This window comes from Dreissena polymorpha, chromosome 14 (genome assembly GCF_020536995.1).
Source record: "Dreissena polymorpha isolate Duluth1 chromosome 14, UMN_Dpol_1.0, whole genome shotgun sequence".
NCBI classification, from domain to species: Eukaryota; Metazoa; Mollusca; class Bivalvia; order Myida; family Dreissenidae; genus Dreissena; species Dreissena polymorpha.
The window spans coordinates 55,707,153-55,734,929 of record NC_068368.1 but is presented as its reverse complement, the minus strand read 5'-3'; the positions used below and the strand labels follow the sequence as shown (position 1 = coordinate 55,734,929).

At 34.1% G+C, this 27,777-nt stretch overlaps 2 protein-coding genes across 4 annotated transcripts; one reads left to right on the top strand and one right to left on the bottom strand.

Moving 5' to 3' along the window:
* Nucleotides 1-95: 95 nt before the first annotated feature.
* On the bottom strand, nucleotides 96-10,540 carry LOC127857644 (retinol dehydrogenase 13-like). Of its 3 annotated transcripts, none has more exons than XM_052394217.1 (8): nucleotides 10,474-10,540; nucleotides 7,517-7,616; nucleotides 6,780-6,898; nucleotides 6,013-6,168; nucleotides 3,290-3,394; nucleotides 2,341-2,550; nucleotides 1,722-1,926; nucleotides 96-293 (listed from the first exon to the last, which is right to left on the bottom strand). In XM_052394217.1, the coding sequence occupies exons 2-8, from the start codon at nucleotides 7,600-7,602 to the stop codon at nucleotides 188-190; spliced, it is 987 nt and encodes a 328-aa protein (XP_052250177.1). In that variant the 5' UTR covers nucleotides 7,603-7,616; nucleotides 10,474-10,540; the 3' UTR covers nucleotides 96-187. The 3 variants fall into 3 exon arrangements, with proteins under 3 accessions (XP_052250177.1, XP_052250178.1, XP_052250179.1); XM_052394218.1 differs by having other exon boundaries at nucleotides 10,498-10,520; XM_052394219.1 differs by having other exon boundaries at nucleotides 10,453-10,476.
* On the top strand, nucleotides 10,540-27,110 carry LOC127857643 (retinol dehydrogenase 13-like). Its single transcript, XM_052394216.1, has 7 exons — nucleotides 10,540-10,703; nucleotides 11,099-11,217; nucleotides 22,714-22,869; nucleotides 23,644-23,748; nucleotides 24,692-24,910; nucleotides 25,432-25,642; nucleotides 25,857-27,110. The coding sequence occupies exons 1-7, from the start codon at nucleotides 10,585-10,587 to the stop codon at nucleotides 25,975-25,977; spliced, it is 1,050 nt and encodes a 349-aa protein (XP_052250176.1). The 5' UTR covers nucleotides 10,540-10,584; the 3' UTR covers nucleotides 25,978-27,110.
* The last annotated feature ends 667 nt before the right edge of the window (nucleotides 27,111-27,777 follow it).

Below are 27,777 nucleotides of genomic sequence, written 5' to 3'. Positions count from 1 at the left end.
TTAATATTAACACAATATAACACATCACAAGAAACAGCAATTATCATATAAGAATGTGATAAACTCACTGAGCACCAAAACAAAACAAAACAAAATATGTTGTACAATTTTTGTAATACTAGTACACCATGATTATATTTAGATCTGTATGCAGTTTAAAATATCACACAAATTACAATACATAGTGCTAAGTTTCTTGTGAAAGTTTTGTCCATTTTTCACTGATAAGCCATAGTCGCTTGGCTGCCGCCTCATCAAGAGCATTTGGAGTGAGTTGATCTTCTTTCATGTCACTGCAATATCATCAAAATATGGATTTATGAGTATGCTTAAATATCAAAGTTCACTTTGTCATTTCTGAGCACATACTAACTTGATTTGTACTTTCTTACAAATCACTAAAGGGCCACTTTCTTTCATGGTTTCCCCTATTTATATAAACATATTCCCTAAGCTATATGAAAAAAGAAGTGCATTAAATGGACAATATGCTCGACTTTTCTTGTTCTTGCCAGAGTTCTTTTTATCTAAACCAACTTTTTGTAGATAAGGCAAGTAACTTACCTACTATTTATAGTTATTTTAGCTATGATGTTATTATTAGTTTTTCTAAGTTTCAAAAATACTACTAGACCCATCAATTTTGAGTGGAAACAATTATTATTTATCACTTACACATACACTAAGTGTTAACATTGACCCAATGCGTTCCATACGTCAACAAAAATGGAAATTGTTGTGGGGTTTTTTTGCATCAAAATTGCTAAATTCGTTCTCAAAATTTAAATCCAAACCATTTTTCTGTATTTAGTTACAGTTACCATGACATACATCCCATATGCAATCCCTGGAATCTTTGACTCAAGTTAAATTACAACATCTAAATTCTAGTTTATCATGTAAAAACAATAAGTCAGTATCTACAGTGACCTTCACCTTCACCCATTACACTCCATATACAAACCATGCTAGCTCTGGGTATAAAGCATTTATGCATAATGACTCAATACATCAGCTCAAGTTTTATTGAGTTGTCAAGTGAAAGCCATTTATCATAATTATGCAACAGTGATATTGACCCCAACTCAATTGGTATTTAGGTTCCCATGCTGAATGCAAGTTTTCTATTTTAAGTAAAAGTGACCTTTACCTTGACAGCATTTACAAGGGGACTGGATGTAATGTTTATATAAACATGTATATATTAAGCAAGGTATTTATGTGTGCAGTTTAATTACAATAACTAGGTAAGTTATCAATTAACTAAATGGATTCCATTTTGATATTTTAAGTGACAGTGACCTTTACCTACAACGCATCCATCCCATACGCAAGCCCAAGGGGGGAAGTGTTGCCAAATTTTGCCTATGGGGTAATTTCAAATGGGAAATGAATATCGTAAATAAAGTTAAAATGATAATCATCAAGCAGTTCCTGAAAAACTAGATTACTAAACAACTTTCATTAGCAATTTAATCAGCATATGTAAGTTTCTAAGTATAAAATGACCCTTAATTTTAGAAAATTCTAAACTAGAGTTTCCAAACTTAGCCTATTAGATCATTTAAATATGAAAAAACATGTTTTCAGTTTGAATGAAATTCATCAGGCCATTCCTTAGATAATTTATTCCTTTAAAAGTGACACTCAATAAGAGAAAATCTGATCAGATAAAAAAAATGCAACTGCTTATTTTCAATTGACATACTGTGTACACCTACGTGAAGTATTTCCCTGTGGTTTTGGCCAGGTTATCATCGATGGAGAGAAACACAGGTGTTTGCGCGCCCTGGAATGCCGTCTTACAGAACACCCAGAGTAGGGGGTTGATCAGACCGCCAAACATGGACTGGGAAACAGGCAGATGGCGCCCAATGTCTGTCTTGCATACACCTGGGTTCACACAGTTCACAGTGACTCTTGTACCTTGAACGAGACATGGTGCACTTTTGCAAACAGTGATTGATACTTGCTTTAGCATTGAAGTATCAAATTTCAAAACAGGCTTACAGATAACTATAAATGAGTTTGTTATGTAATTTAATTATGTCCTTGTAAACTTGGGAAAACCCAACAGACTTTCTCATATCCTCGGTTTCATATACAGTGTAGCATGTAAAAATGTAATTGCCTCTCCTCAAACTCTACTTTGAAGAATGGTACAAATACACACACAGGCTTATTAGGGATGACATTTTCCACTTTTGTTGCTATTTCCGTTGCAAAGGAAGTCCCTCCACAGACTACACAAGCTAATCTGGGACAGCACTTTTAGCTTATGCATTTTGCCTCACTTTCCCAGAGGTAGGTTCAAGTTTATTTTGGTTCTAAGTCACTTACCTTCTAGCCTCCTTGCTAGTTCCTGTGAAAACAACACTAGAGCTAGTTTACTCTGCCCGTATGCCTCCTTGGGCACATAGTTCTTGGTGCTGTTGAGATCCTCAAAGTTGACGGAGCTCCTTTTGAAGAAGGGACTGACTAGGTTGATAATTCTGCCTTGTGGAGCTGCTTTTAACTTGTCCAGGAGCAGATTTGTAAGCAAGAATGGACCTTAAATGCATTAAGTATAAAGTATAAAATATAGAAAGCCAATTTTATATAATAATTGTGTAATTGCTTCTTTAATACATATTACATATTCATTTGTAATCTTCGTAGAAATTTATATTATACAAATTCAATAAAACTGTAATTAAGTAATATTACTTCATCCTAATCCTTCTTAAAATTGACATAATTTTTTAAAGGGACCTGGAAACAGATTTTCATACTTTTGAAAACTGTTTTTTTTTACTGACATAACAATAAAACATTTAAATTGTCTTTAATATTTATAGTAACAAGGGAGCACATTCCTATTTAATGTGCCTGGCATATGGGGATCCAATACAGATCTTTTAGCAGCAAAAGCTACCAATACACCAGACATACACCAATCAGACTCTTAAATCTTTATCTTACTGAAAAATCCTATTCCTGTAATACACATTATTACTAAATCATTGATGAAAAGCTTTATAGAGGCTTTACACTTTCACAATTACGATGGATGAATATCAATTATCAAAAATATAATTTTTTTTAATTTCTTAGAATGATGAATTTTATTTTTATGTGTGCAATTGTTTTTGAATCTATGAGATTTTTTTGTAATTTGTCAATTTGTCAAATGTGCAACTGTGGAATATAATTTTCTGGCAATTATTTGTGTGTGCCACTTTCAAAACATACTGTTCACATCAGTTTAAATTAATTTTACCAGATAATTTGCCTCACAGGCCATCATTACCAAGGTAATTTACTCCCAGCTGCCACTCAAAACCATCGTCTGTAACGTTTTTGGGGCCACACATCATTCCAGCGTTGTTTATCAGCACATCCACATTTCTACCGTCTGTTAGAAATAAAATATTTATGACAACAGTCTTGGCATGAAAATGCTTTTTAAAAGCTTACAGTGAAATGCATGCAAGCAGTTTCATGCAAAAATAGGTCTTATGCCATATATGCACCCAGTCTGGTTCAGTGTTACCCTGTCAGCTAATGAGATCAGTGAAACCTTGCATGACTTTAAAGCGTACAAGGTAGCTCCTGACCAAACCATGCAAATGCACAAGCAGGTGTGGAGCTACGCTGGTGGCATATGGCATTAGGCCAATTTGTGCATTATTCAGGCTCATTTGTGACAAGGAGTAATAGGTTTGTGAGACATATTTGATGTAGAATATCCCTATATCTCAATTAGCAATACAGTATATTTAAACGAAACCATAAACATAAGTGACCCAACTCGCCCAATTGCAACCCAAACCCAGGCCTGCATATTAGGTTATCTAAATACAAAATTACAGCACAAAACGTCCATCCAAATTCCACTAATTGAGAGAAAACTGTTCTTTTTTTGGTAACAGTGAAATTGATCACACTGGGTCCAAATGCAGCCCATCTCAAGATCACCATATAATCTACATAAGCACACAATTTCAGCTGATTATCCCCACCCTAACTGAAGTTACTGCCAATGAACTGTTTAATATTTTAAGCAACAGTGACCTTGACCTATATAGCCAAATCAAACTTCAATCTACATGTCAACTGAGATGGGGGTTGTTACTTGTGAACATTGACCTGAATTTTCTAAACAAAAAAAGAGGCATAATCCTGCCTAATTGCAGGTCAAAGTTATGGGTCTTGGACTGTGACTTAGCAAGATGATCCCCAAAAATTGTGAGAAGTTTAAATTTCATATCTTAAGTATTTAAAGAGATAGTTGATGCAGGTAAACCGTAGCCTACATATAATATTGCTTTCAAAACAGACTTTTATTTCTCCAAAGAGGGGCATAATTCTGCTAAAAATTAAGATCACAGTTATGAAACATGGTCATCTCATATAATGACTCAAACAAATGTGGGAAGTTTCAATTGAATATCTGTTGTGGAAACAGTGATATGGAGATGTTGAAAGGTTACCTTTTTCATATTTATATGTACAACAAGAGATGTGCTTGTCAGAAACACAATGCCCCCTATTGAGCCGCTTTGAAGCCATCTATTTGACCTTTGACCTTAAATGATGACCTTGACCTTTCACCACCCAAAATGTGCAGCTCCATGAGATACATATGCATACTAAATATCAAGTTTCTATCTTCAATATTGCAAAAGTTATGACCAAGGTTAAAGTTGAGTGACAGACACACAGACACACACATACAATAACAGACAGACAGGCCAAAAACAATATACCCCCGATCATTCGATCTGGGGGCATAAAAAGGGACATAATTCTGCTGACTGACAGGCCAGACTTGTAGAATTTGGTCGGTTTCCTCTCACCATAAACCAAAGTACATGTGGACAGTGTCAATTGAATATGTCATTATACGGGATAAGTAGATATTTCATGTCAACATTATGTGACAGTTTCAGTTGAATATGTGACATGTATATGTTTCATGCCAATATTAACCTGAATTCTCTTAGTACAAAAAAGAGGCATTATTTTGCTTAATTGCAGGTCGGATCTGTAGAAATGTGTCAGTGACCACACACAATGATACCAAACACATGTGGGAAGTTTAAAATGAATACCTGTCGTAGAAACACTGAAAATGATATTGAGAAGCTGCACCAGATGCCACAATTTGTTTCATTGCTATGAGGAAGACATTCATAATTCAAAACGGAAATCAGTTGAAAACACAGTTGTTAATAAGTAACACCCATTAACAAAGAGACTGATGTCATCAATCCAGACTTCTAGCCTTGAAATTTGTGTTGGTCTTAAAGAGGGCCTTATAAGTGATTTTTTTAGCTGTTGCACATTTCTGGAAGGGTGTGAAACACTTGTGCATGTAAATTGTAATCAGCAAAACATGCATCAATCAATACATGTAGGTTGTACACCAAGTTGGACAGATTTTAAGGGTTAGGAGTGACGAAAAGTACAGGCATTAAAATGGTTATTGTGTTACACCACATAATGATGAATATTTACCTTAAATTCAGGTATATGCTTTTAATGTAATATGGATTACTGCAGCATTTAAACTATGTTATTTTGAGGTAACAAATCTTTCTAAACAATTCACCTGGGAAAGGTGGGGTATTAAGAAAGGTGAAAAATATACAGCATAATACGATTCCTCTGAAAAAATCTCAGCTTTTAAAGCCTAATGGACTATACATTCGTGTAAGACTATTATAAGGCCATATACTCTCTATTAATCCTTTCCCACTCAGAGGCAAAGTAAAAATGGCTATGTGCAAAATCCTTTCCCACTCAGAGGCAAAGTTAAAATGGCTATGTGCAAACAGCAAAAAAAACAGAACAGCCTGTGAGTGACTCACAGTCTGTTCAGGTTTTATGCTGTTTGCTGCTCATCAGTATCTAAGGTTTGGAAATAAGGCCTTTAAAACTTGAATCTAGTAAGAAAGGTCTTTAATTAAATTTAACCTTCTAGGGAACAACACATGTGTATCTAAGTGGTAAAGGGTTAAACGACTATACCTTTTTTGAGACCATCAACAAAACTGTGAATTGACTCTGTGGAAGACAGGTCCAGTTTTCGGCACTCAATACTTGGGTTAAGACTCATTTCATATATCTCTTTCCTCAGTGTTTCGCAGGCTGTCATATTTCTACAGGCCATGATCACACGACCACCTTGAAATACAACGTGCTATTGTACTTATGCTATTTGTGTCTCATATTGTTACCAAGCATAAGCAAGGCACACAAATTATGTTTTATGGCACAAGCCCTCAGCCCTGTAATTTATGTTCCAGTGAATTTCCACTCGCCCTAGTGTGATTTGTACTCGTCCAAAGCATGTAATAAAACCTGTTTTTCACTTTATATCACTGGACATAAATGTGAGATGTGAACCCAGTTGTACCTTTAATTCTCATATTTTCACATGAATTGTTATATATATTTAAAAAACTAAATCACTCATCCTGTTTATAAAGATAAATCTGATTTGTATATGTTATTTAACTGTATTGTAATAGTCCACTGAAACACTCAGATACATGTTTATTACAAGAAGCATAACTAAAAGGCAATTGACGAAAGCAAAATTTTGGTTTCTGTGAAATTTATCAATGTAACAAAATAATAACTTTGATGAAATAACATAATAATAACTTTGATGAAATAACATAATATTAAACTAGTATTCGACTATCTTATTGAAGTTTGACATAATATACAGAACATGCCATATTGCTATTTTTTATTTAGTAACAATAGTTGCCATAATATGAATATCAAACCTCTTTTGCTAAGAATTTTGGCTGTCTCCTTGCCGATTCCCGAATTTGCGCCTGTGATAACAACTGTTTTACCAAACATGTCTGTACTCTCCTCGTACTTCTTTCCGCCATATTTGTCCCTAAAAAATAAATGAAAAGTGCTCTGGAAAAAATGGGGCTTAATACTTGTGTGTAAAGTATTGTCCCAGATTAGCCTGTGAAGTCTGCACAGGCTTATGAGGCACAACACTTTTGGCTTTTATTGTGATTTTCATTTAAAGGAAGTCTCTTCTAAAACAAAAATCCATGCTTGAAGGCTAGTGTTGTTTCTCAGATTAGCCTATGCAGACTGCAAAAGATAATATGGAACGACACTTTATACCGTGTTGTCCTAAAGTGAGTCTTAAAATAAAAATAAAAAGTCTTTAAGCAACACACTACAATAGTTTTCAGTAATACTACTCTTCTAAATTTTATTTGTTTAACTGTTTACTAAGTACAGTTACATATCAAATGGATACAGTAAACCTAATGATCTCTATCCCAAAATGCATTTCTTTAAAATATAAATACCAAACAAGCCTCATTACAAACAACTTAATGTTAATGTATTACGCAAACAATACAGGCCTTCATAATGGCTGTAGACATCTATTTAGAAGTAAGACTCAGATTCTAATTGGCACAGATGTAACATCAATAAAAAGTATTCACAAAATATTAAGTTTTGCTAAAAAAATATAAAAAGGGCTACTTACTTTATAAGCACTGTCACACCAAATGTTGTGCCAATAACACTTAGTATAACAACAGGTCTTGGGACATCATATCTCATCCGAGGCATGGTTATGTATCATGCTGAATTAAAGAAATTCATAAAAATTAAGTAGACCCAAAAATTCGAAGCGAGAGTGTACAAAAACAATATTCCTTCAGGATTGAATATGTACAATATGAATGCGACTACTTATTAATGCCCCAAAATTTACTTCTATTAAGAGCAATATAAACACCAGATAAACTGTGAACAACAGCCAAAACGTTTAACTTTAAGAAAAAAAACACTTGTCAGTAACCTACTAATTCTTTGTAGATTTAAGAAATGCTTAAATCATTCATACAAAATGCTTAAAAATCATTAATTGTGCAACGCTGCTGAGAAGTCTAATAAAAATGTCTATTCTCCTTTGTAGTTAACTTAAATTCTTTAAATGGTATATAATAATGTATTATTTGATGAAAATCTTCTTTTAATGTAATAGAATTTATGTACAATTGTAAAAGCATTTTTGTTAATGTGAATATGTTTCACTTTGCGTCCAAGGACAAATCAATGCAATTTATTACTCAGTATACTAGCATGTAGTTTAATAAAGAAAATTACTAGTAAATCGTTTACTACTACTTGTGGCAGAGTTAATGTTGGTAAAAGGGACATTAGGCTTTGCAAGACTCTTTTAAAACATTGGTAAACATAAAAAAGCACAACACTACCGGTATATTAATCCTTTACAGTATTTATTTTTAGAGGAGACTTACATAAGGCAAAATATTAATCTCAGAGTGATTGCAATTGTTTATGCCTCACTCTGGCCTCAATATTTTGGTGTTTGGTTTTCAGACAATAATAAAAACAAAGTTTTCAAATTGTAATTTTTCCAATTTTTATATTATATCTACAGTGGATTTATTTTAATGGGACTTGTTCACAAAATTATGAAAAATCTCATTATAAAATATGATTATTAACAAATATATGACGTTTTGAGTATTCTTAACTAATTATTATAGCGAGAAAAATGAATGACACAAATATTGCCTTTCTCAGGGTTAAAACTTTGGTCCTCTGAAATCAAAAGCAAATATGCAACCACTGTGCCTTGCAGCCTTTCTTTGTGGCAAAACATAACATCTATATAAGCACTTTAGTTTTTTTCCAAATAATCATGAAAAAGCGTGAAAAAGCTGTATTATTTTACAGATTTTGAGTTTTGATAGCAGCTGTGGGGAGGGGGGTAGTAACTAATGCCGAGTGCCTGTGTTGTGAACAAGTCCTTTTAGGGTATTTTAGACTATCGATCTACATCTACATTGTACGTTGCTGCAATCACACATGATTATTATGCAACGGTGGTGAAAGAATGAGGATAATGAGTGAAAAACAGTAAAGCAAGAAAAGCTTGATAGTTAACAGACAGAAGTAAAGTAAAGCAGAGTCACCAGCTACGTCTCATCCTTCTCCATTATGCCTCTCTGGCTACGGTGGCCGCCAAGAGGTTTGAACCTCAACCGGCACAGCCATGAGGGGTCATCAGGAGTTACTTTGTAGCTGGCACTGACAACTTCTTTAGAATCTAGCTGTTGCTAGCCTGCGCTTGAAGGATACCAAGTTGGAGGCTTCAGCCATGGAGGCCGGTAGGTTGTTCCAAGTGGTGGTTATACTTGGAAAAAAACTGTGGCGATAGTATGCGGTACATGTTAATAGTGGCAGGTACTTAATGGAGTGGTTATATATATATATAGCCCTTGCCCGGCTCGAGCCAGGGAAACGGTATTTGGCTACTGGTATGTCCACATTGGCGTTGGTTATCTTGTAGACCATTGTCAGTTTGGCTTTGGTCCTTCTGGACTCTAGAGTTTCCCACTGTAGGTGGTCGAGCATTGATGTTTTGCTACTGGTGTTGTGGTATCTGTTTGTAACATAGTGGGCTGCTCATCTTTGGACCATCTCCAGATCATGGATCTTTTCCTTATGGCATGGGCTCCACACAGTACCGTTGATATACTGAGCTGCTTTATGAAAACATTGGGGAAATTTTCTTCTATCTATCTTCCAGTAAGGTCAAACCCATTCTGGGGACAAGAATGTTAGTAAGTTTGAAATTAAGATATAAATTATTAAAAACAGGTTAAAAACAGATCAGGTATGCTTATGGGGAGATATGTTCAACCCGGCTAACAGCCAGGCTGAACTCAGGTCCAGGGAGGGTGACAATGTCAGGAGGTAGAGCATTCCAGTGGATGATTGTTCTGGGAAAGAAGGAAAACTTATGATAATCAGTTGTGGTTTAGATGTTCTGGAATGCTTTTGTACGAGAGGTTCTTGATGGTCTAGTGATAGGTTTGAGGTAGTCAGGTATAGGAATGGCTACCTGGTTATGCAATATGTTGTGAAACATAACCAGGCGCTGGTCAATACGGCGGAGGTCAAGTAAGCATGTCTGTGAGTCACTGAACAGCCTACTCAAGTCCTGTTTGGCCCAATGTGCAGCCCTAAGCTGAACTGACTCAAGCTGTTCAATGCAAGTCGCCGTATGCGGGGACCACACGGAGGAGCTGTATTCCAGCTGGAGTCTGTGTCTTGTTTGCGGTGGATTTGAGTTCTGGTCAATGAACTTTTAGGTTGCGTCTCAGAAAGCCTAGTGTTTGATTTGCTTTTTTGTGATGTTGTTGATATGTGTATTGAAAGAAAGGTCATGAGATATAGTGAAGCAGAGGTATTTAGCAGAAGGGACAGATTCTAGAATGGTGTTATGTAAGAGATATTGTATTCAGTATTGACATGATTGTTTTCCGTTTTGTGTTTTGGATGACTTGACATTTTGAAGGATTGAATTGCATGTCCCACTTATTCGTAATCCTTATTATCGTATGATTTACTTGATATAAAGAATAAAGTGCAAAAATATGTTACTCTAAAAACAATGTTAAATACTTGAAAATAAAAGTTGACATTCACTTTGCATAGTGTCATGTGGCGAAAATAACAACGCAAAATTTTTCCAACACCGGTAAAAATTAATTAGTAAATAACATTTTGCCACAAATGTCTTCAAAGCCGTCTATATCAGGACTTCCTCATGGAATGCCCAATCCAGATGCAATATTCCAGTCTTGGTGGCCAATAATTATCGCCTTGGTTGGAGGGTTAATCTACGGTTTAAGGTATGTGTTTAGATATCACATGTTTTCACGACCTAATACCGGATTCGGTTACAATACACTATACTTTGAGTATAGTGAATTGGATAAGTCAAATGTATTTACAGAAGTTAATTGCCACAGGCAATCGGCATGAGCTACTACCCCCTCCCCCCCCCCGCCAGCTCCAACCCCCTCCAAAACTTTAAAAAAATGTCCATTAGTAATCAATTTAATAACATGACAAAATATTTAGTCGAAAAAAAATCTTTACTTTCTGACCAAAGGTTTTGAAATTTTTAGAAAGAAAATGTGCATGTTTTTACGAAATTGTGCGACTTAATACGCACATATAATTTTTCATATATTACTACTGCATTGTTTCATATATTACTACTGCATTGTTGCTTGTCTTTCAGACAATACTTCAGAGGAGCTCGTTGCACCAGTGCTACCAAGTTGGTCGGTAAAGTAGCTGTGATTACTGGTGGTAATGGGGGCATAGGGAAGTATATAGCAGAAGACTTTGCTAAGAGAGGTGTGTTCATATTATGTTGTTAACTTTTTTTATTCACAATTGATGTAGGCCAATGTTATGAAAGCTAGTTAGAGCGCTTCCGTTAGTGGACGTCCGGGCTGAAATTACGCCCAAAACGGCAGTCGTACGTCCATTATGCAAATGGTGGAGGTCCCTTGGACGTCAGATAATCCGCATATTCGCTATTTTCTAAAACACAACACGTACACATGTCAACAGTTAATCGGGTTATTCAGACCGTTTACTCCGCCTAAGAGCTACTGTTATCAATAAATAAATTTCTCAGCAAGTGGCCAATATTGATTTTTCGCGCTGTCAATCAAATTCTTCTTGGTAAGCGCATCAGCCAATCAGCGCTCAGGCAGTTGAATGCACACCGACCCCACGTGAAGCTGTATCCAATATTATTAGTGACTTCTGCGCTACAAAGTTTTTATTCAGCAATCAAATATTTTAGTCCACGCTTTCCTCGAGGAAGAAGTACGTGATGTTGTACATGAAGTATAATTTTTGCATGATTTTCATCTGGACACGCAATGCACGAGAAATGTTTATTTGTTGGTAGAATTTTCTTAACTTTCCGTGAATTTATATTATCTGGAAATGATTTCGGGTAACACGTTTAATTATACGCATTTGAAAATACTAAAATTGAATCATGTATTTTGTTATATCAGCGGCCATAACATGTAATGCAATAAGTAGTTAAATAACGTGTTTTGAGACTGCCAAACTATGCATACATATTGGTCTACATGCATGAATGACCTGACAAGTTATATCGCAATTCGGAATGAAGTGTACTTGGTAAAATTTAAAGAAAGAAGCGTTTTTATACTCCGAAATTCGCTTTCACCTACGCAAACTTTTCTGAAAGGAGGTACATGTAACATGTTAAATTCAGTCGTTGATTTGTCGTAATTACTAAATATGACCAGTGCTTTATGCTCTCAAATTGCGTCACGTGATTAACCCATGTTCAATGGGAGTTCCCCCATCCCACAATTCAATTTGTAAATTGGCGGACATTTGCAGACGTCAATATTGGCCGTACTTTGGTTTTGAAAATAGCAATCATAATAATATTGGATTATCGGGTAATGGATCATGCCTTTTTCTGCCTATCTCACGGGTCCGATAGTCAGACCCATTCCCAATGCCAAAAATGCATATTTTTTCCCAATTCTCAAAAAAAAATCCCAATTAAAAAAAAAATAAAAAAATATTTTTTTTAGAAAGAAATGTCTTATGACTTATGATTAATATGATTATAGGTGCTACCTAATTTACGGGCAAAAGCTTTTAAAGTTTTTTTGATAACCATGTATTTGTAATAAATATATGGACATGATTGTGTTCAAAATATGATAATTGTTGCAATAATTGAGTAATGCATCCAAAAAAATCAATCTTAAAACGAGTTACATGTTCCAAGCTTAAAGATCTAGCATCTTATTTTTATTTTTTTCTTGCCACAGGAAATTATAGCTGGTTCGGTGTCTGTGGTATAGTGGATGGGGTGTCTGCTAACTGGCTTAGTCACGTGGAGGTCTCTGTATTGATCCTTTAAGTGGGAGCATTCTTTAAATAACCCTATTTTTCAAAATCAAAGGGTGAAAACCCTATTTCCCAAATAATTATCTGGGCCACTGGTATATATTTGTACGTCAAAGTACAATTTGTACTTCGACATACATGTTTGTACTTCTACGTACACATTTTCTGAACAGCCAATCAAAACATTAGTCTCTTGAGCCGCTTTTCCTGCAGATTTTTTCATAATAAATGTTTAAAATCTCTTTTTTGGTTGAGGACAAAATGAATAAAAATATCAGAATGGAAAAAAACAACACATAGAAGTTTCAAGTATTTAATGCATTGAAATAGATTATATACAAATTTGAGGAAGATTCAATTGCTACCTTTTTAAAATTAAAATTATTCAGCATATTGTGTGTATGAAATGATCATGCGGGGCGGAGTATCACGACCGCCCAGCGCATTACTGTGTAGGAAATTCCCAACGGTAACCAGTTACCAAGCATTAATGGGATAAATAATTTATTATAAACTCCCCGTTGGTCGTATTTTGTGATAACCATAACTAGCATAAGTCAGAGGTTAATTTCGCCACGCCAGGTCAATAAATACGCACAATATCTATGAGTTAGCGGTCGATAGTAGCATAATTTGGTATAAATTATAATAATAATAATGTTTAATAAATACGAACAATATCAATGAGTAAGCGGTTGATAGTCGCATAATTCGGTATAAATAATAATAACAATAATGTTCAATGTCAAAAATCTCTAAACAACAGACGTAAGGTGTCCTCTGATTGGCTAACACTCAAGGGTCGGTGAAAATTGTACGTCGAAGTACATTTCTCGTTCTACTGAGTAGGTCTTGTACTCTTTCGACGTCATGGTACGTCATATAGAAACTAAGTACTGGTCCTACCCAGGAAACAGTTTGTTTCATCAAATGTCTCAATTCAACTTGACAGCTTGCTAAAGCAGTTGCATTTAGCATACAGTACACTGATTTAACATAATCAAAATCATGTGATGTGTCGAATCAATTTTGATTGACAAATTTGACAGGATTTTTTTTTAATCCAATAAGTTTTAGACTGTCAAATAACACACACTACGTATTGAAAGCCATACCTGGAGCTTTCGTCTGTATATCACTGACTTCATCAGAAGAATGATTTCTACTGTTGGGAAACGTTAACACCACTAATTGTCTTCTTATTCATTATCAATGTATAATTATGTGTAATAGCATAACAACATACTTGATTCGCAATTAAAATATTTAATAAATACAGGTATCTTGCAGGTTTCTAATTTTCTTTCGCAAACTATTGTTGAATAGTTTAAATTTTGTCGCCGCTAAAAAAATAGCCATTTTGTAGCAATTCTAAAATACCAGTCTAAACTGCATACACTTAGCTCTATAGTTACAATTTGAATGCAAATATTAGAATGCATCATGTTATATCATCCATATTTTTTATTTAAACATTCAAATAACACAGTACATATATAAAAAGGTATGTGGTATTGTGTGGAGATACAAAACACTTCACATCATTTATTTGCACATAAAATAATAGTTACAAAATAAGTAAAACTAAAACACTGTCATCAACCTACATTTCAAGAATATTTACGTATATGAAATTACAAAGTGGTGTTATTGTATTACCTTTTACTAAATTAACATTGCTGGTTTTGTACTAGCCATAAAACATTTATCATGGATTAACAAGTAACAACCAATTTATTAATTACACAATAGAACGGAAATCATATTAATTGCATTATGCATTTACTAAACAAGCTATTTGCTACTGTTTAGAATTACACTATCTTACTAAAAATGATCACAGGTACTTAGTGCTTTTACATACTTGTGGTAAGTTTTGTATTGCTAGTTTGACAATTATCGGCAGACACTTGTTGATATACAGACAAAATTTGCATGGGAACTCTCATATTTTTTCAGCATAATTGCCTTCAATTTGTTTATTTAACAACCCTTTGACATTGTTTGCACATCTGATCTTATTATACAATAGCTGATTTTTGTTTATAGATAGACATATATAGACTTTTTAAAGTTCTATAAAAGTTCACACATGTTCCATCCAAGTAAACAAACAGAACCAATAAAGATCACCACAGATAATAACTGTGTGTATAGCTTGGAAATTTGATAGTTCAGGAATCCCTCCTTTGTTGATTTCTGTAAACCAAAACTGTCAGTTTTGCTGGATAGAATGGCTTTTATGATGCCCAGCTCTTGCCTTGGCAGAACAGCTTCTAAAAACGGAAAACCAACAAATATCTTAAAATTTGATCAATAATGCAGACAATTTATAAATGTCTTGTTTTTTGTTGATTTCGAATCTGGGAGATTTTGTACGTAAGATTGTGGTACGAACATCCAACGGTATCGGATTTTGTGGTTTTAGGCATGAACTTATTATAGTGATATGTAACCATTCGGGGATTTCGGTAAAGTGCGAGCAGACGAGGTGTTAATACGTTAAAAATTAAAGCTAAAAGACTAAAAAGTTAGATCGGAATATCTTTAAATTTTGTGAATAAATGTGTTTCTGGTGGATAACAACGACAACTTGCCAGAATATTGCTCATGATCACACGTAAAACTTCTTTCTGAGACATTGTGTACACACCGGTCTTACTGATAACGAAGTGACGTCACCATCTATGTATAGAATGCTTTCTGAGAGCGAATGGAAAATGCGTCACATATTCTGACAAATAAACAGTAGGGTGTCGTTATTTAAATTCCGCGAGAATACTGGAAGAATAGAGATGCCAACTATAATGTTTAAAACAACTGATTTTTTAACAAGCATTTGTGATTTGTCAGGATAATAATAACAATAAGATATCGAAAAGATCAAAGCAAATAAATTCGACAGAAATCTGAGATTCGGCAATATATGAAAGACGGGTTATGTTCACCTAAATTGTGTTTGGTAAAGACTGTCACTATATGTAGTGAACCAGTCTTCGGCTTATACCCACTGAAGAAGAGCATTCAGGGGAGATAATTGAGTAATGACTTAATTCTGGAACGGTTGCGAAGAAAAACAAATAATGCGAGAATATTTAGTGCGATTCGCTACACAATTATGATGTCATTGATATAACTTTTCCTGAGGTATGTATTTACATGTGATTTAGCATATGTCAAAGTGTTTTTGATTTGTTAAAGTTCATAAATAGCATCGCGAAAATATATGTCGCGTGGCAAATTTTTTTGAGACGTATCCATATGTGGTATTCCTATGTAAGTTAATGTCTAAATTCCCATATGTATGAACGGTCAACGCCCGCTTCGCGGGCTTTTGCCCGTATTAGACTCTATATCTTAATTTTACTTTGTAAACAACCTACAAAATATAATATGATTATAGGTGCTACCTAATTTATGGGCAAAAGCTTTTTAAGGTTTTTTAATAACCATGTATTTTTAATAAATATATGGACATGATTGTGTTCAAAATATTATAATTGTTGCAAAAATTAAGTAATGCATCACAAAAATCAATCTTAAAACGAGTTACATGTTCCAAGCTTAAAGATCTAGCATCTTATTTGTTTTTTGTTTTCTAGCCACAGGAATTTATAGCTGGTTCGGTGTCTGTGGTATAGTGGATGGGATGTCTGCTAACTGGCAAAGTCACTGGGAGGTCTCTGTATTGATCCGTTAAGTGGGTAATTTATACCAAATTATGCGACTATTGACCGCTAACAGTTACTGGTATTGTGCGTATTTGATATAAATAATAATAATGTTTAATACATACGCACAATACCTATGAGTAAGCGGTCGATAGTCGCATAATTCGGTATAAATAATAATAATAATAATAATAATGTTCAATGTCAAATATCTCTAAAAGCAACAGACGTAAGGTGTCTTCTGATTGGCTAACACTCAAGGGTCGGTGAAAATTGTACGTCGAAGTACATTACTCTTTCTACCTAGTAGGTCTTGTAGACTTTCGACGTCATGGTACGTCATTATAGACACTAAGTACAGGTCCTACCGAGGAAACAGTTTGTTTCATCAAATGTCTCAATTCAACCTGACAGCTTGCTAAAGCAGTTGCATTTAGCACACAGTACAGTAAAAAACTAGCCATTTTGTAGCAATTCTAAAATCACAGTCTAAACTGCATACACTTAGCTTTTTAGTTACAATTTGAATGCAAATATTCGAATGCATCATGTTATATCATCCACATTTTTTTACTTAAACATTCAAATAACACATAACACAGTACATATATAAAAAGGTATGTGGTATTGTGTGGAGATACAAAACACTTCACATCATTTATTTGCACATAAAATAATAGTTACAAAATAAGTAAACTAAAACACTGTCATCAACCTACATTTCAAGAATATTTACGTATATGAAATTACAAAGTGGTGTCATTGTATTACCTTTTACAAAATTAAAATTGCTTGTTTTGTACTAGCCATAAAACATTTATCATGGATTAACAAGTAACAACAGATTTATTAATTACACAATAGAACGGAAATCATATTAATTGCATTATGCATTTTCTAAACAAGCTATTTGCTACTGTTTAGAATTACACTATCTTACTAAAAATGATCACAGGTACTTAGTGCTTTTACATACTTGTGGTAAGTTTTGTATTACTAGTTTGACAATTATCGGCAGACACTTGTCGATATACAGACAAAATTTGTATGGGAACTTTCATATTTTTTCAGCATAATTGCCTTCAAATTGTTAATTTAATAACCCTTTGACATTGTTTGCACATCTGATCTTATTATACCATAGCTGATTTTTGTTTATAGATAGACATATATAGACTTTTCAAAGTTCTATAAACGTTCACACATGTTCCATCCAAGTAAACAAACAGAACCAATAAAGATCACCACAGATAATAACTGTGTGTATAGCTTGGAAATTTTGATAAATCAGGAATCCCTCCTTTGTTGATTTCTGTAAACCAAAACTGTCAGTTTTGCTGGATAGAATGGCTTGTATGATGCCCAGCTCTTGCCTTGGCAGAACAGCTTCTAAAAACGGAAAACCAAATATATCTTAAAATTTGATCAATAATGCAGACAATTTATAAATGTCTTGTTTTTTGTTGATTTCGAATCTGGAAGATTTGATTTTTTACGTAAGATTGTGGTACGGAAATCCAACGGTATCGGATTTTGTGGTTTTAGGCCTAAACTAATTATAGTGATATGTAACCTTTCGGGATATCGGTAAAGTGCGAGCAGACGAGGTGTAAATACGTTAAAAACGAAAGCTAAAAGACTAAAAAGTTAGATCGGAATATCTTTAAATTTTGTGAATAAATGTGTTTCTGGTGGATAACAACGAAAACTTACCAGAATATTGCTCATGATCACACGTAAAACTTCTTTCTGAGAGCGAATGGAAAATGCGTCACAAATTCTGACAAATAAACAGTAGGGTGTCGTTATTGAAATACCGCGAGAATACTGGAAGAATAGAGATGCCAACTATAATGTTTAAAACAAATAATTTTTTAACAAGCGTTTGTGATTTGTCAGGATTATAATAACAATATGATATCGAAAAGATCAAAGCAAATGAATTCGACAGATATAATTGAGATTCGGCAATATATTAAAGACGGGTTATGTTCACATAAATTGTGTTTGGTAAAGACTGTCACTATATGTAGTGAACCAGTCTTCGGCTTATCCCCAATGAAGAAGAGCATTCAGGGGAGATAATTGAGTAATGACTTAATTCTGGAACGGTTGCGAAGAAAAACAAATAATGCGAGAATATTTAGTGCAATTCGCTACACAATTATGATGTCATTGATATAACTTTTCCCAAGGTATGTATTTACATGTGATTTAGCATATGTCAAAGTGTTTTTGATTTGTTCAAGGTCATAAATAGCATCGCGAAAATATATGTCGCGTGGCAAATTTTTTTGAGACGTATCCATATGTGGTATTCTTATGTAATTTTATGTCTAAATTCCCATATGTATGAACGGTCAACGCCCGCTTCGCGGGCTTTTGCCCGTATAACCATAATTTATATGCATTTTATCCTAAATGACTGTAAAACTCCCAGACCTGTTTACTTCTACGGATTTGCCGTAGTTACTACGGATAATTTGGCTAAACTACGCACTACAGATTTGTACTGAAAAACTACGGATTCATCGATCAAAATGGTCAAATGTCAGTTTTTAACCGTACTTTTGCTTATTTTTTGCGGGTAATTTATCAATCATAATCATTTTGGCGCTTGTGTAGTAAGAAACGTTAAAATCCAAGCCTCCCGGGGAACGAGTGCTGATCAAGCTTGTCGAGTCTTCACTGAACGACAACTGACTTACATATTGGTTCGCAAATTTAGCCGAATATATATGATTTTACGTTGCTATTCAGTATACACTTCTCTCTCTCTATTGCAGAGAATACCGACGATACTCGATGTATCCGGATTGAGCACGCCTGTTTTTACACACAGAATAATAAATACCAACGGATATCATATGGTCATTAGGAAATAATGTAATGCGTGTGTTAATTAACACAAAATACTACGTTTGAGATAAAAAACAACAACAAATATTTATCAGAAATCTGCACAGTGAATGTGCATCACGGAAACGAGTGTTGGAAAATTGGTGTTCAGTCTACTCACAAAGAGTATCGTTTGAAAATGGAAAGAGACAAAGATGATTTGATTTATATGTTAGTGGATTTATATGTTAGTGGATCTGTGTATACTCAGATTCATATGCATATTCTGCTTTATTATGTTTGTTACGCTGTACAGTTTAATGAAATAGCATTGAACTGAGGTTGTCAAGTGCAAGATATTGAAAGGTAAACAAATACAATATATTATTTTAACTCCATTTAATACATCATTAACACAACAAGAACACTAAAGGGTGTTTGTCAATATTTGTTTATGTTTTCCCCTTATGATATTTAATTTAAAAAATATTGAGTTACATTAATAGCTACTCTTAAAGAGCTTATGATCAAATGGTGTATTTAAGAATCTATAGATTAATGCAAGTTTAATATGAATATTAACTAAATATTGTCTTCATTGTAAGAAGACATTAAAGCAGCACTTTATAATATAACAGTGCTGTCAAACATGCACTTAAAACAATTTTAATTCTGTTACTTCTGTTACTTATAATCATATTTATAATGCTTAATGTTTCCCAATTTCATGGTTTATCGCGCTATTTTATCCAATTTCATGGTTTATCACGCTAATTTTCCCAATCCAAATGGCACAGGCTGTAACAAATAAAAGCAAAAAAAATCACTTAACAGATTAAATTATTAGCAAGTAAATTCATCTTAATGCTTTATTTACCATTAAACTGATATGTGATCCAGTCATGGTGTTTTAATGCTCAAAATGATTGAAAAGGTTAAAACTACTGACAACAGCCCAAAACTACTGAGAGATGCCCTCCATACTACTGAGAAGCAATCGGTAGGGTAAACAGGTCTGAACTCCCTGCCCTGCCCAAATAATGCTTTTGTCGATGAAAATTATTCCCAATTTGGAAGATTTCGTGACTCGAAAAATCCCAATTTTGCTAGGTACTTTTTCCAAATATAGACAGAAAAAGGCCTGTGGATAGAGTTGGAACATGTGCGTATATTAAAATTCTGAAATAAAAGTGGGACTTCAAAATCTATGTCTGGGACATCCGCAATTTTAATCTTGGGAGTCAGAACTTCCAACTTTTAAAAGCTAACGGAGGCGCTGTAGTTAAAGTACCTCAGATTTGGGCACAATATTATTATTCATGGGCAGTAACATCTCACTGTTAATGCTGTGTGATTAAAAGCGTACATTTTTTGGCCTTAGTTTTGCAGGTCTGATTATTGTAATCATATTACATAAAAAAGCAGTATACTCTCAAGTGTGAAACTGTAACATACACATGCTTATTTAGAATATAAAGGCACAATGTTATTACTATGCTAATTAAGAAATAGAAAACCTCACTGAGGGCCCTATGGCAGAATAGTGACCAGCCAGGCAGCTCCAAATAGTATAATATATACTTCCGCTTCTGTCTGTATACTATTTGGGGCTGCCTGGCTGGTCACTATTCTGCCATTGGGCCTGAAGTGAGGTTTTCTATTTCTTATATTATACTGAACATTTTTTCTGCGGATAAATGTCAATACAAATAAAAATAAAAAACACAATATAAATTCCATCAATATTTATCAGTTACTATTAATAATATATACTGTATTATTGTTGTGCGCGAGTTGTCTCCATGCGAAAGTTGGGACACGAAAAATTCGCGTTTTTATACAAAATCCATTTTTATTGTAAAGCATTACACGTATTGATATACATTTTATATAAAGATAACTGTTTATATCACAGACAGCAAGTTGAAAAATATTGATCCCAAATAAAGCATTTAATTTTTGTAGTTTTTTAAGATGTGATAATAATAATAAAACACACACTCGTGACCTGCCAAACGAATCGTGCGTTTACCCTAAGTATATAATGAAAAAATCTTTGCCTTGGAAAACTTGCACAAATGTTGCAAAAAAAACAAACATTCTAGCGGGCACTATTAGATGCGTGCGCATCTAGTCAGCGGGCGCTATTCTGAATAGCGCCCGCTGACTAGATGCGTGCGCATCTTTACTGGTCACTATTGAAAATAACGGACCTGTGTAGTTTATAAACGCAAAGAAGAAACACATTTATGTGAGGTATAATACACGTATTTGAGATTCTACCACGGCACGTGACTTGTTTTCTATATACAAAGAAGGAAATCTACCGTGGGTTATTACCTCGATATACCAACAGCTGTTAGTATGACGTCACATTTGATTGTCAGCGCACTGTTAATGAATGAAGACAACGTCATTTGATTTTCATTGTTGTGGTGACGTCATGTTTTCGCGGAAAAGTGGAGGACGTTCTGTTAATATAATTCTCATTTATAACCTTTAAATCGCGGCTAACTTATTAATGAAATCGTGTTAGAATCGAAGTAATCAACGGGTAACCGTTGGTTATTGCGGTAATAACCAACGGTATATGTCGTTCCCATACTCGTTATCAAACCACTCGGGCTACACCCTCGTGGTTTAATTCCTAAGCATCGGAACTCCATACCGTTGGTTATTACCGCAATAACCAACGGTTACCCGTCGATTATTTCTTAATTAGATTATCATGGTGTTGTGTTAGAAATGTATAGGTACATGTAGTCATTATTGTCCTAAATAAGATTTGTTAGTCATGGTGTCGTGCATTAGACTTAGGCAAGCTTGTTTTTTGTTTTATACCGAACATATAACTAAAAATGGCATGCATTTACCAGACTTTTGTTTTAAACTTTCTATAACATCAAATTACATTGATCAAGAATATAATGGCCCCTAACCCCCCAAAAGTATCTTGTATCAACATTGATGGCAGCGATTTTTTGTTGCGCCTTTTGGAAAAAGTACTGGTACCAGCCTTATTAGGACAAATAGCGCTAAAAAATCTGAAATGGGGGAAATTTGCGTCATGAAGTCTTCAGATTGGGGCATTGTTGTATTTGATTTGTTGCTAACAAATACATTAAAATTGATCAGTAAGTGTTATCAAGTTGTCAATATTATATTAACTTAGGTTCAAGCCATATAACTGCATAGGGAAATTAACTTAATATTTCATTTTATATTTATGTTTTTGTTTTGTTTTTAAACCTTCAATTGGGATGTTTTGGACAGAAATTTGATAATTTTTAGGGGTTTTTTAAATTGCTGGATGGAAACCTTTTACACCAGTGTATCATACCTGTAAAAGTAGGTTTTTAATATCCAGGGGTTGAATTGGCATGATCATTTAATGTTTTATACTTAAAATCTTAATACCCATCTGTTTCAGGTGCAAAAGTGTATCTGGCCTGTAAGGATGAAAAGAATGGGACAGAAGTAGCGAATGAGCTCAAGAAAAAAACTGGGAATGATAAGATTGTGTGCCTGAAATGTGACCTTGCATCTTTCAAATCAGTTCAAAGCTTTACAGATGCATTTAAGAAAAGTAATACTAAACTCATTACTGAGTTAAAAGCAGAACATAGTTTTGCATAAAAAAATTATATGAAAGATATACCAAAGCATATCTGCAACCAAATGAAACTAATACATTGTACTTGTAATTCAATTATATTTAACTGTTAAATTTTGTTAAATTAACAAAATTTATTGAGCAAACATGTATTTTATTCAGTAGACTTTTTTTTTGTACAAGTGTATTGATCAAGTCATTTTTCCTTCCAATATTTTTTTTTAAAGCTCTATCAGTATTTTTTCTGTACATATGAATATTACTTTCTTCAATTAAAAGTACATTTTAAAGTAAATCACAAAGGTTTTTTGGAAAAATGATTTTATTAGCTTGGCTGTTATCGGAGAAAACCCGAGGTATTGTTGCAAAAACCCGAGGTATTGTCATAGCCAGCTCGTCGTGTCGTGTCGTCTGTGTCGTGTAAGCCTTTACATTTTGTCAAGGTTTTGAACATCCGTTCTAAAATCAAAGTGCTTCAACCTACAACTTTGAAACTTTATATGTAGCTGCACCTTGATGAATTCTACATGCCACATCCATTTTTTGGGTCACTAGGTCAAATGTCAAGGTCACTCTGACCTCTAAAAAAAATCAACAAAATCTGACAAGCTTTCATTTATTAATAACTGCACCCGCAGCCGAGCGTGGCACCTGTAATGCGATGCTCTTGTTATGTTATTTATCGGTTATAAGTTGTCTCTTATACTGCACAATCAGTGAGTCTTGTTGTACATTGGTTCATTTCAGAGGAAGAAAATCTACACTTTCTTATAAACAATGCTGGAATAATGATGCATCCACAGCTTACGACAGAGGACAAGTTTGAAATCCACTTCCAGGTGAACTATTTAGGTAAGTGAGGCTAGGGAAATTGAATTATACAGTATAGTTAACATTGTGCAGGTGACAATGTTCATTTGATTATCATTAACATTATTTCAAAAGTATTTCTTTCCACTGAATTATTTTTAAGTTAAAGCATACAAGATTTGATAAATTATCACCTGATTTGAATTGAAAAAGAGGGGTGTATTGCTTTGGAAGTGTCCCATCAGAAGGTTTTTCAGATGTTCTTTTCAAAGACCATTTTGTTTCCGCATAATATTTAGAGAACTTTTTTACCTTATCGTTATCCTTCGAGCTGTTGGGCTGGTTTTTTGGGAGGAAAGGTAGACACAGGTGACCTTTTTAGGTCAGCAGGTCCAGGTCACAGGGGCTTGTAACATCAAAATAAATAGGTACAATAATCATTTTAAGTACCATAAAGACCTATTAAAACATCCCTTAAGAAGACTTTCAAATATATTAATTAAGATGACTTTCCAATGTTCCGTTTTATTTGCCAAATCATGGATTAGGTATGATATTTTATCTGCTTCACATTTCTATATCCGCTGCAAAAGTTTCATGCTTAACCTTAACCATGTGTACACCACATGATAAGTCACTTTTCATATATTATTGTATAAAAAATGTTGTAGGCAGTTTAGTGTCGTACTAAATATTGCACCCTGAGGAGAGTGGTATCTACATAAGCCGAAAGTAGAGGCTGTCATTACTATTAGAGGGGCAATATTTGCTATTCCCCAAAGATGCCTATGATATTTATGTGTTGTTATACCCAACAAATTTACTACAGTTTAAATCACACACAAGTCAAGTGTAAAGGTTAATATCCTTTTTGACTAGAGAGTACCCTGCCCTTTACTGAATCCTAGCTGGAGCACCATATATATATAAAACATTCAAATATTTAGAAAAGACAACATACATACTGGGTCACATTATTGTACAGGTCATGCGCTGCTCACCCATCTGCTGATGGCCACTCTAAAGAGGTCCGGGCCATCACGCATCGTCATGACAACAGCGCCTGCCTACCAACTGGCGCATATTGACCTTGAGGACATTAATTGGGAGCAGAAGGAGTACAACTGCGCAGGCCTGTATGCCCAAAGCAAGCTGGCCTGCGTCCTCTTCACAAAAGAGTTTGCCAGGCGGTCTAAATTGGAAGGTACACATGTATAGAGTTTAAAATGGCGATGATGATTTAACTATAAATTAATGCATTTTGGGGGGGGGGCACTGTAAACAAATGGAGGTAATCGTTTGTGACATAAAGGTAAACCGCTCTGAAGAACTAGAGCATATATATAATATTTTAAATGAAGTCATTGTGGTTATTCTCAAAAAAATATTACAGTAAAAAAAATTGTATGCATTATAATGTAGAAGGCAGTGGTCACCATAATCATTACAATAAATAAAAGAAGCAAATTCATTAAATTTATATCCCTCTCAAAATAAATAAAGTGCAATAATTTTAATTTAAGAAAGTGTAAGGTTATGATTAATTTGTATTGCACTTCTCTTATAGATATAGCACTATAAAGAAACAGACAGACAGACTTATTGACATATGGCAAACACCAAATCTATATATCTCCGCTTTTGGCGGGGGATAAAAATAAACTGTGCAATAAAACGGGAACAAACTACATGTATAACATTTCCTTATAAATATGCTTGTTTTAGAGCATGGTATCGCTATGAACTGCGTGATACCAGGGGTAGTGAGAACGGGGATTCATAGGCACATGCCCTTCCGCCAGAGCGCCTTTGTGGCTTTGACATTTGCCCCGTTTCTCTGGTTCCTCATGAAACACTCAGAAGACGGCGCTCAAACCACAATCTTCTGTTGTCTTGCCGATGCTGTTACCACTGTCTCTTCTGGATTTCTTTACAAGTATGTTTCTTCTAATATTGTATATGTTTGTATTTTCTACCAGTTTACATGTAGTTATATTTTCGATATCACTATATGTCTGTCTCTCAAACGGCTATTTGCCATGTAAAATATGCAAACATGCAATGTTCTGAAATATTCCACACAATTGTTAGTAACTTAAAGCAGTGTTTTGTAATTGAACATGCTTTTATGGTGTGTTTCTACATTGTAGGGAGTGTAAAAGAGAGCTCTACTCGGAGAATGTTAATGATGAAGTAGCTGAACAAGCCCAGCAGAAACTGTGGGATCAAACACTGAGCTGGCTCAAGGTCAAGGAATTTGGAGAAGAATAGTCACTGAATGTTGTTGTATTTAATCATTAAAAACATGTGCGCCAGAATACATTACAGACCAAATTGCTACTTACATGTAGGTAGGAATTTGTTTATTATGCCCCCCGTAGGATGGCATATAGCAGTTGAACTGTCCGTCCGTCCGAAAACGTTAAAATTGGCCATAACTTTTGCAATATTGAAGATAGCAACTTGATATTAGGCATGCATGTGTATCTCATGAAGCTACACATTTTGAGTGGAGAAAGGTCATGGTCAAAAGTCAAAAAATACATTTTAAGGGAAGTAATAAAAAGCTTTCAAAGGGGATAATTTCTAAACCTGCCAAATGATATAATGACATTTTATTTCAAAGCGGCGAAATAGGGGACATTGTGTTTCTGACAAACACATCTCTTGTTTTGTAAAAAGTCAGCTTTAAACATGAAACTCTATGGATATCATAGGATAAATTTTGCTGTTTTAGAGAGATCATCTTTTATTTCATGCTTAATGAATGGAGAATACTAATGAATAGTAACCATAAGAATTTATTCCAGCTCTTGTAAAATGAGATGTTTAATTATTTCTCTCTGGTTTGGAATCAAGTTTTTGAGACTTTATTTGGTTTTTATTTCACGACAGATAAAATACAAATGGTTAGTGTAAAATTACATATTTACAATGTAACATAATTATTTTTAAAGGGACTGTCAACCACGAAGACGAAGAAAAGTAAAGTTGTAAAATACCGTATTTTTTACAATTATTAGTTTATATTGATCAAAATATCACAACTGGTATATTACATTACTTGAAAAAAGTTGTCAATTTTTCATATTTTCAGTATATTCGGTAATAAATTTGACTGGGTACATGTATGTCTACCAGGTAACTTCCAGTTAACTATAAATAAAGCCAGTAGATTGATCATCATTGTCACGTGGAAAACCCAGGAATGCAATTTGTGCATGCGTAGTGAATTGTATATATTTTATAAATTAAATGATCAATTTACTTGCATTATTTATAGTTTGTATATCGTTATGTCACCTATTTTCGCGATGTACTTTCGATTTCACATCGCAAACGTTTATTACAGAATATACTGAAAATATGAACTTTTTTCAAGTAATGTAATATACCAGTCATGATATTTTAATCAGTATAAACTAATAATTGTAAACAAATACGGTATTTTACAACTGTACTTTGTTCGTCTTCGTGGTTGACAGTCCCTTTATGGTTTAATAAAATAATAATTTAAAGTGACCGCGATTTATACACTAAAACACTATTTTAACAATATGTACATGTACAGCATTGAAAAATATTTGTGATCATATGACGCCATATTAATGACGTCAAAATACACAGCATGTTTTGATGCTTGATCAAATGACTTCCATGAAAGCGTGACATATAAAAAAAATTGTTTCTTTAAGAAAAACATCATGTAAGTCTTTTCATTTGTGATCTCATAAAACAAATATTTTCACTCCTGCTCAGCCCTTCATGAAAATATGTTTTATATAACCATCAATAACGTATCATACACTCAAGTCAGCAAAGATGCTCTATATAACTATGCAATATTTCAATATCCACCTGTTACAATTTTGATTGCACCGTGTTTTTTTTTATTTACAAGTTGGGTTTAATGTATATACTAGTAAAAGATGAAAGTCACCCAGCGACTATTTCCGTGCTCAGTTGGGAAAGTACTATTACTGTGTTTCCGTGTTAATTTGGGAAAATTAGCAAGAAAACTTCGAAATTTAAATATTTGGGTTGGTTTCCGTGTTAATTGGGGAAAATTAG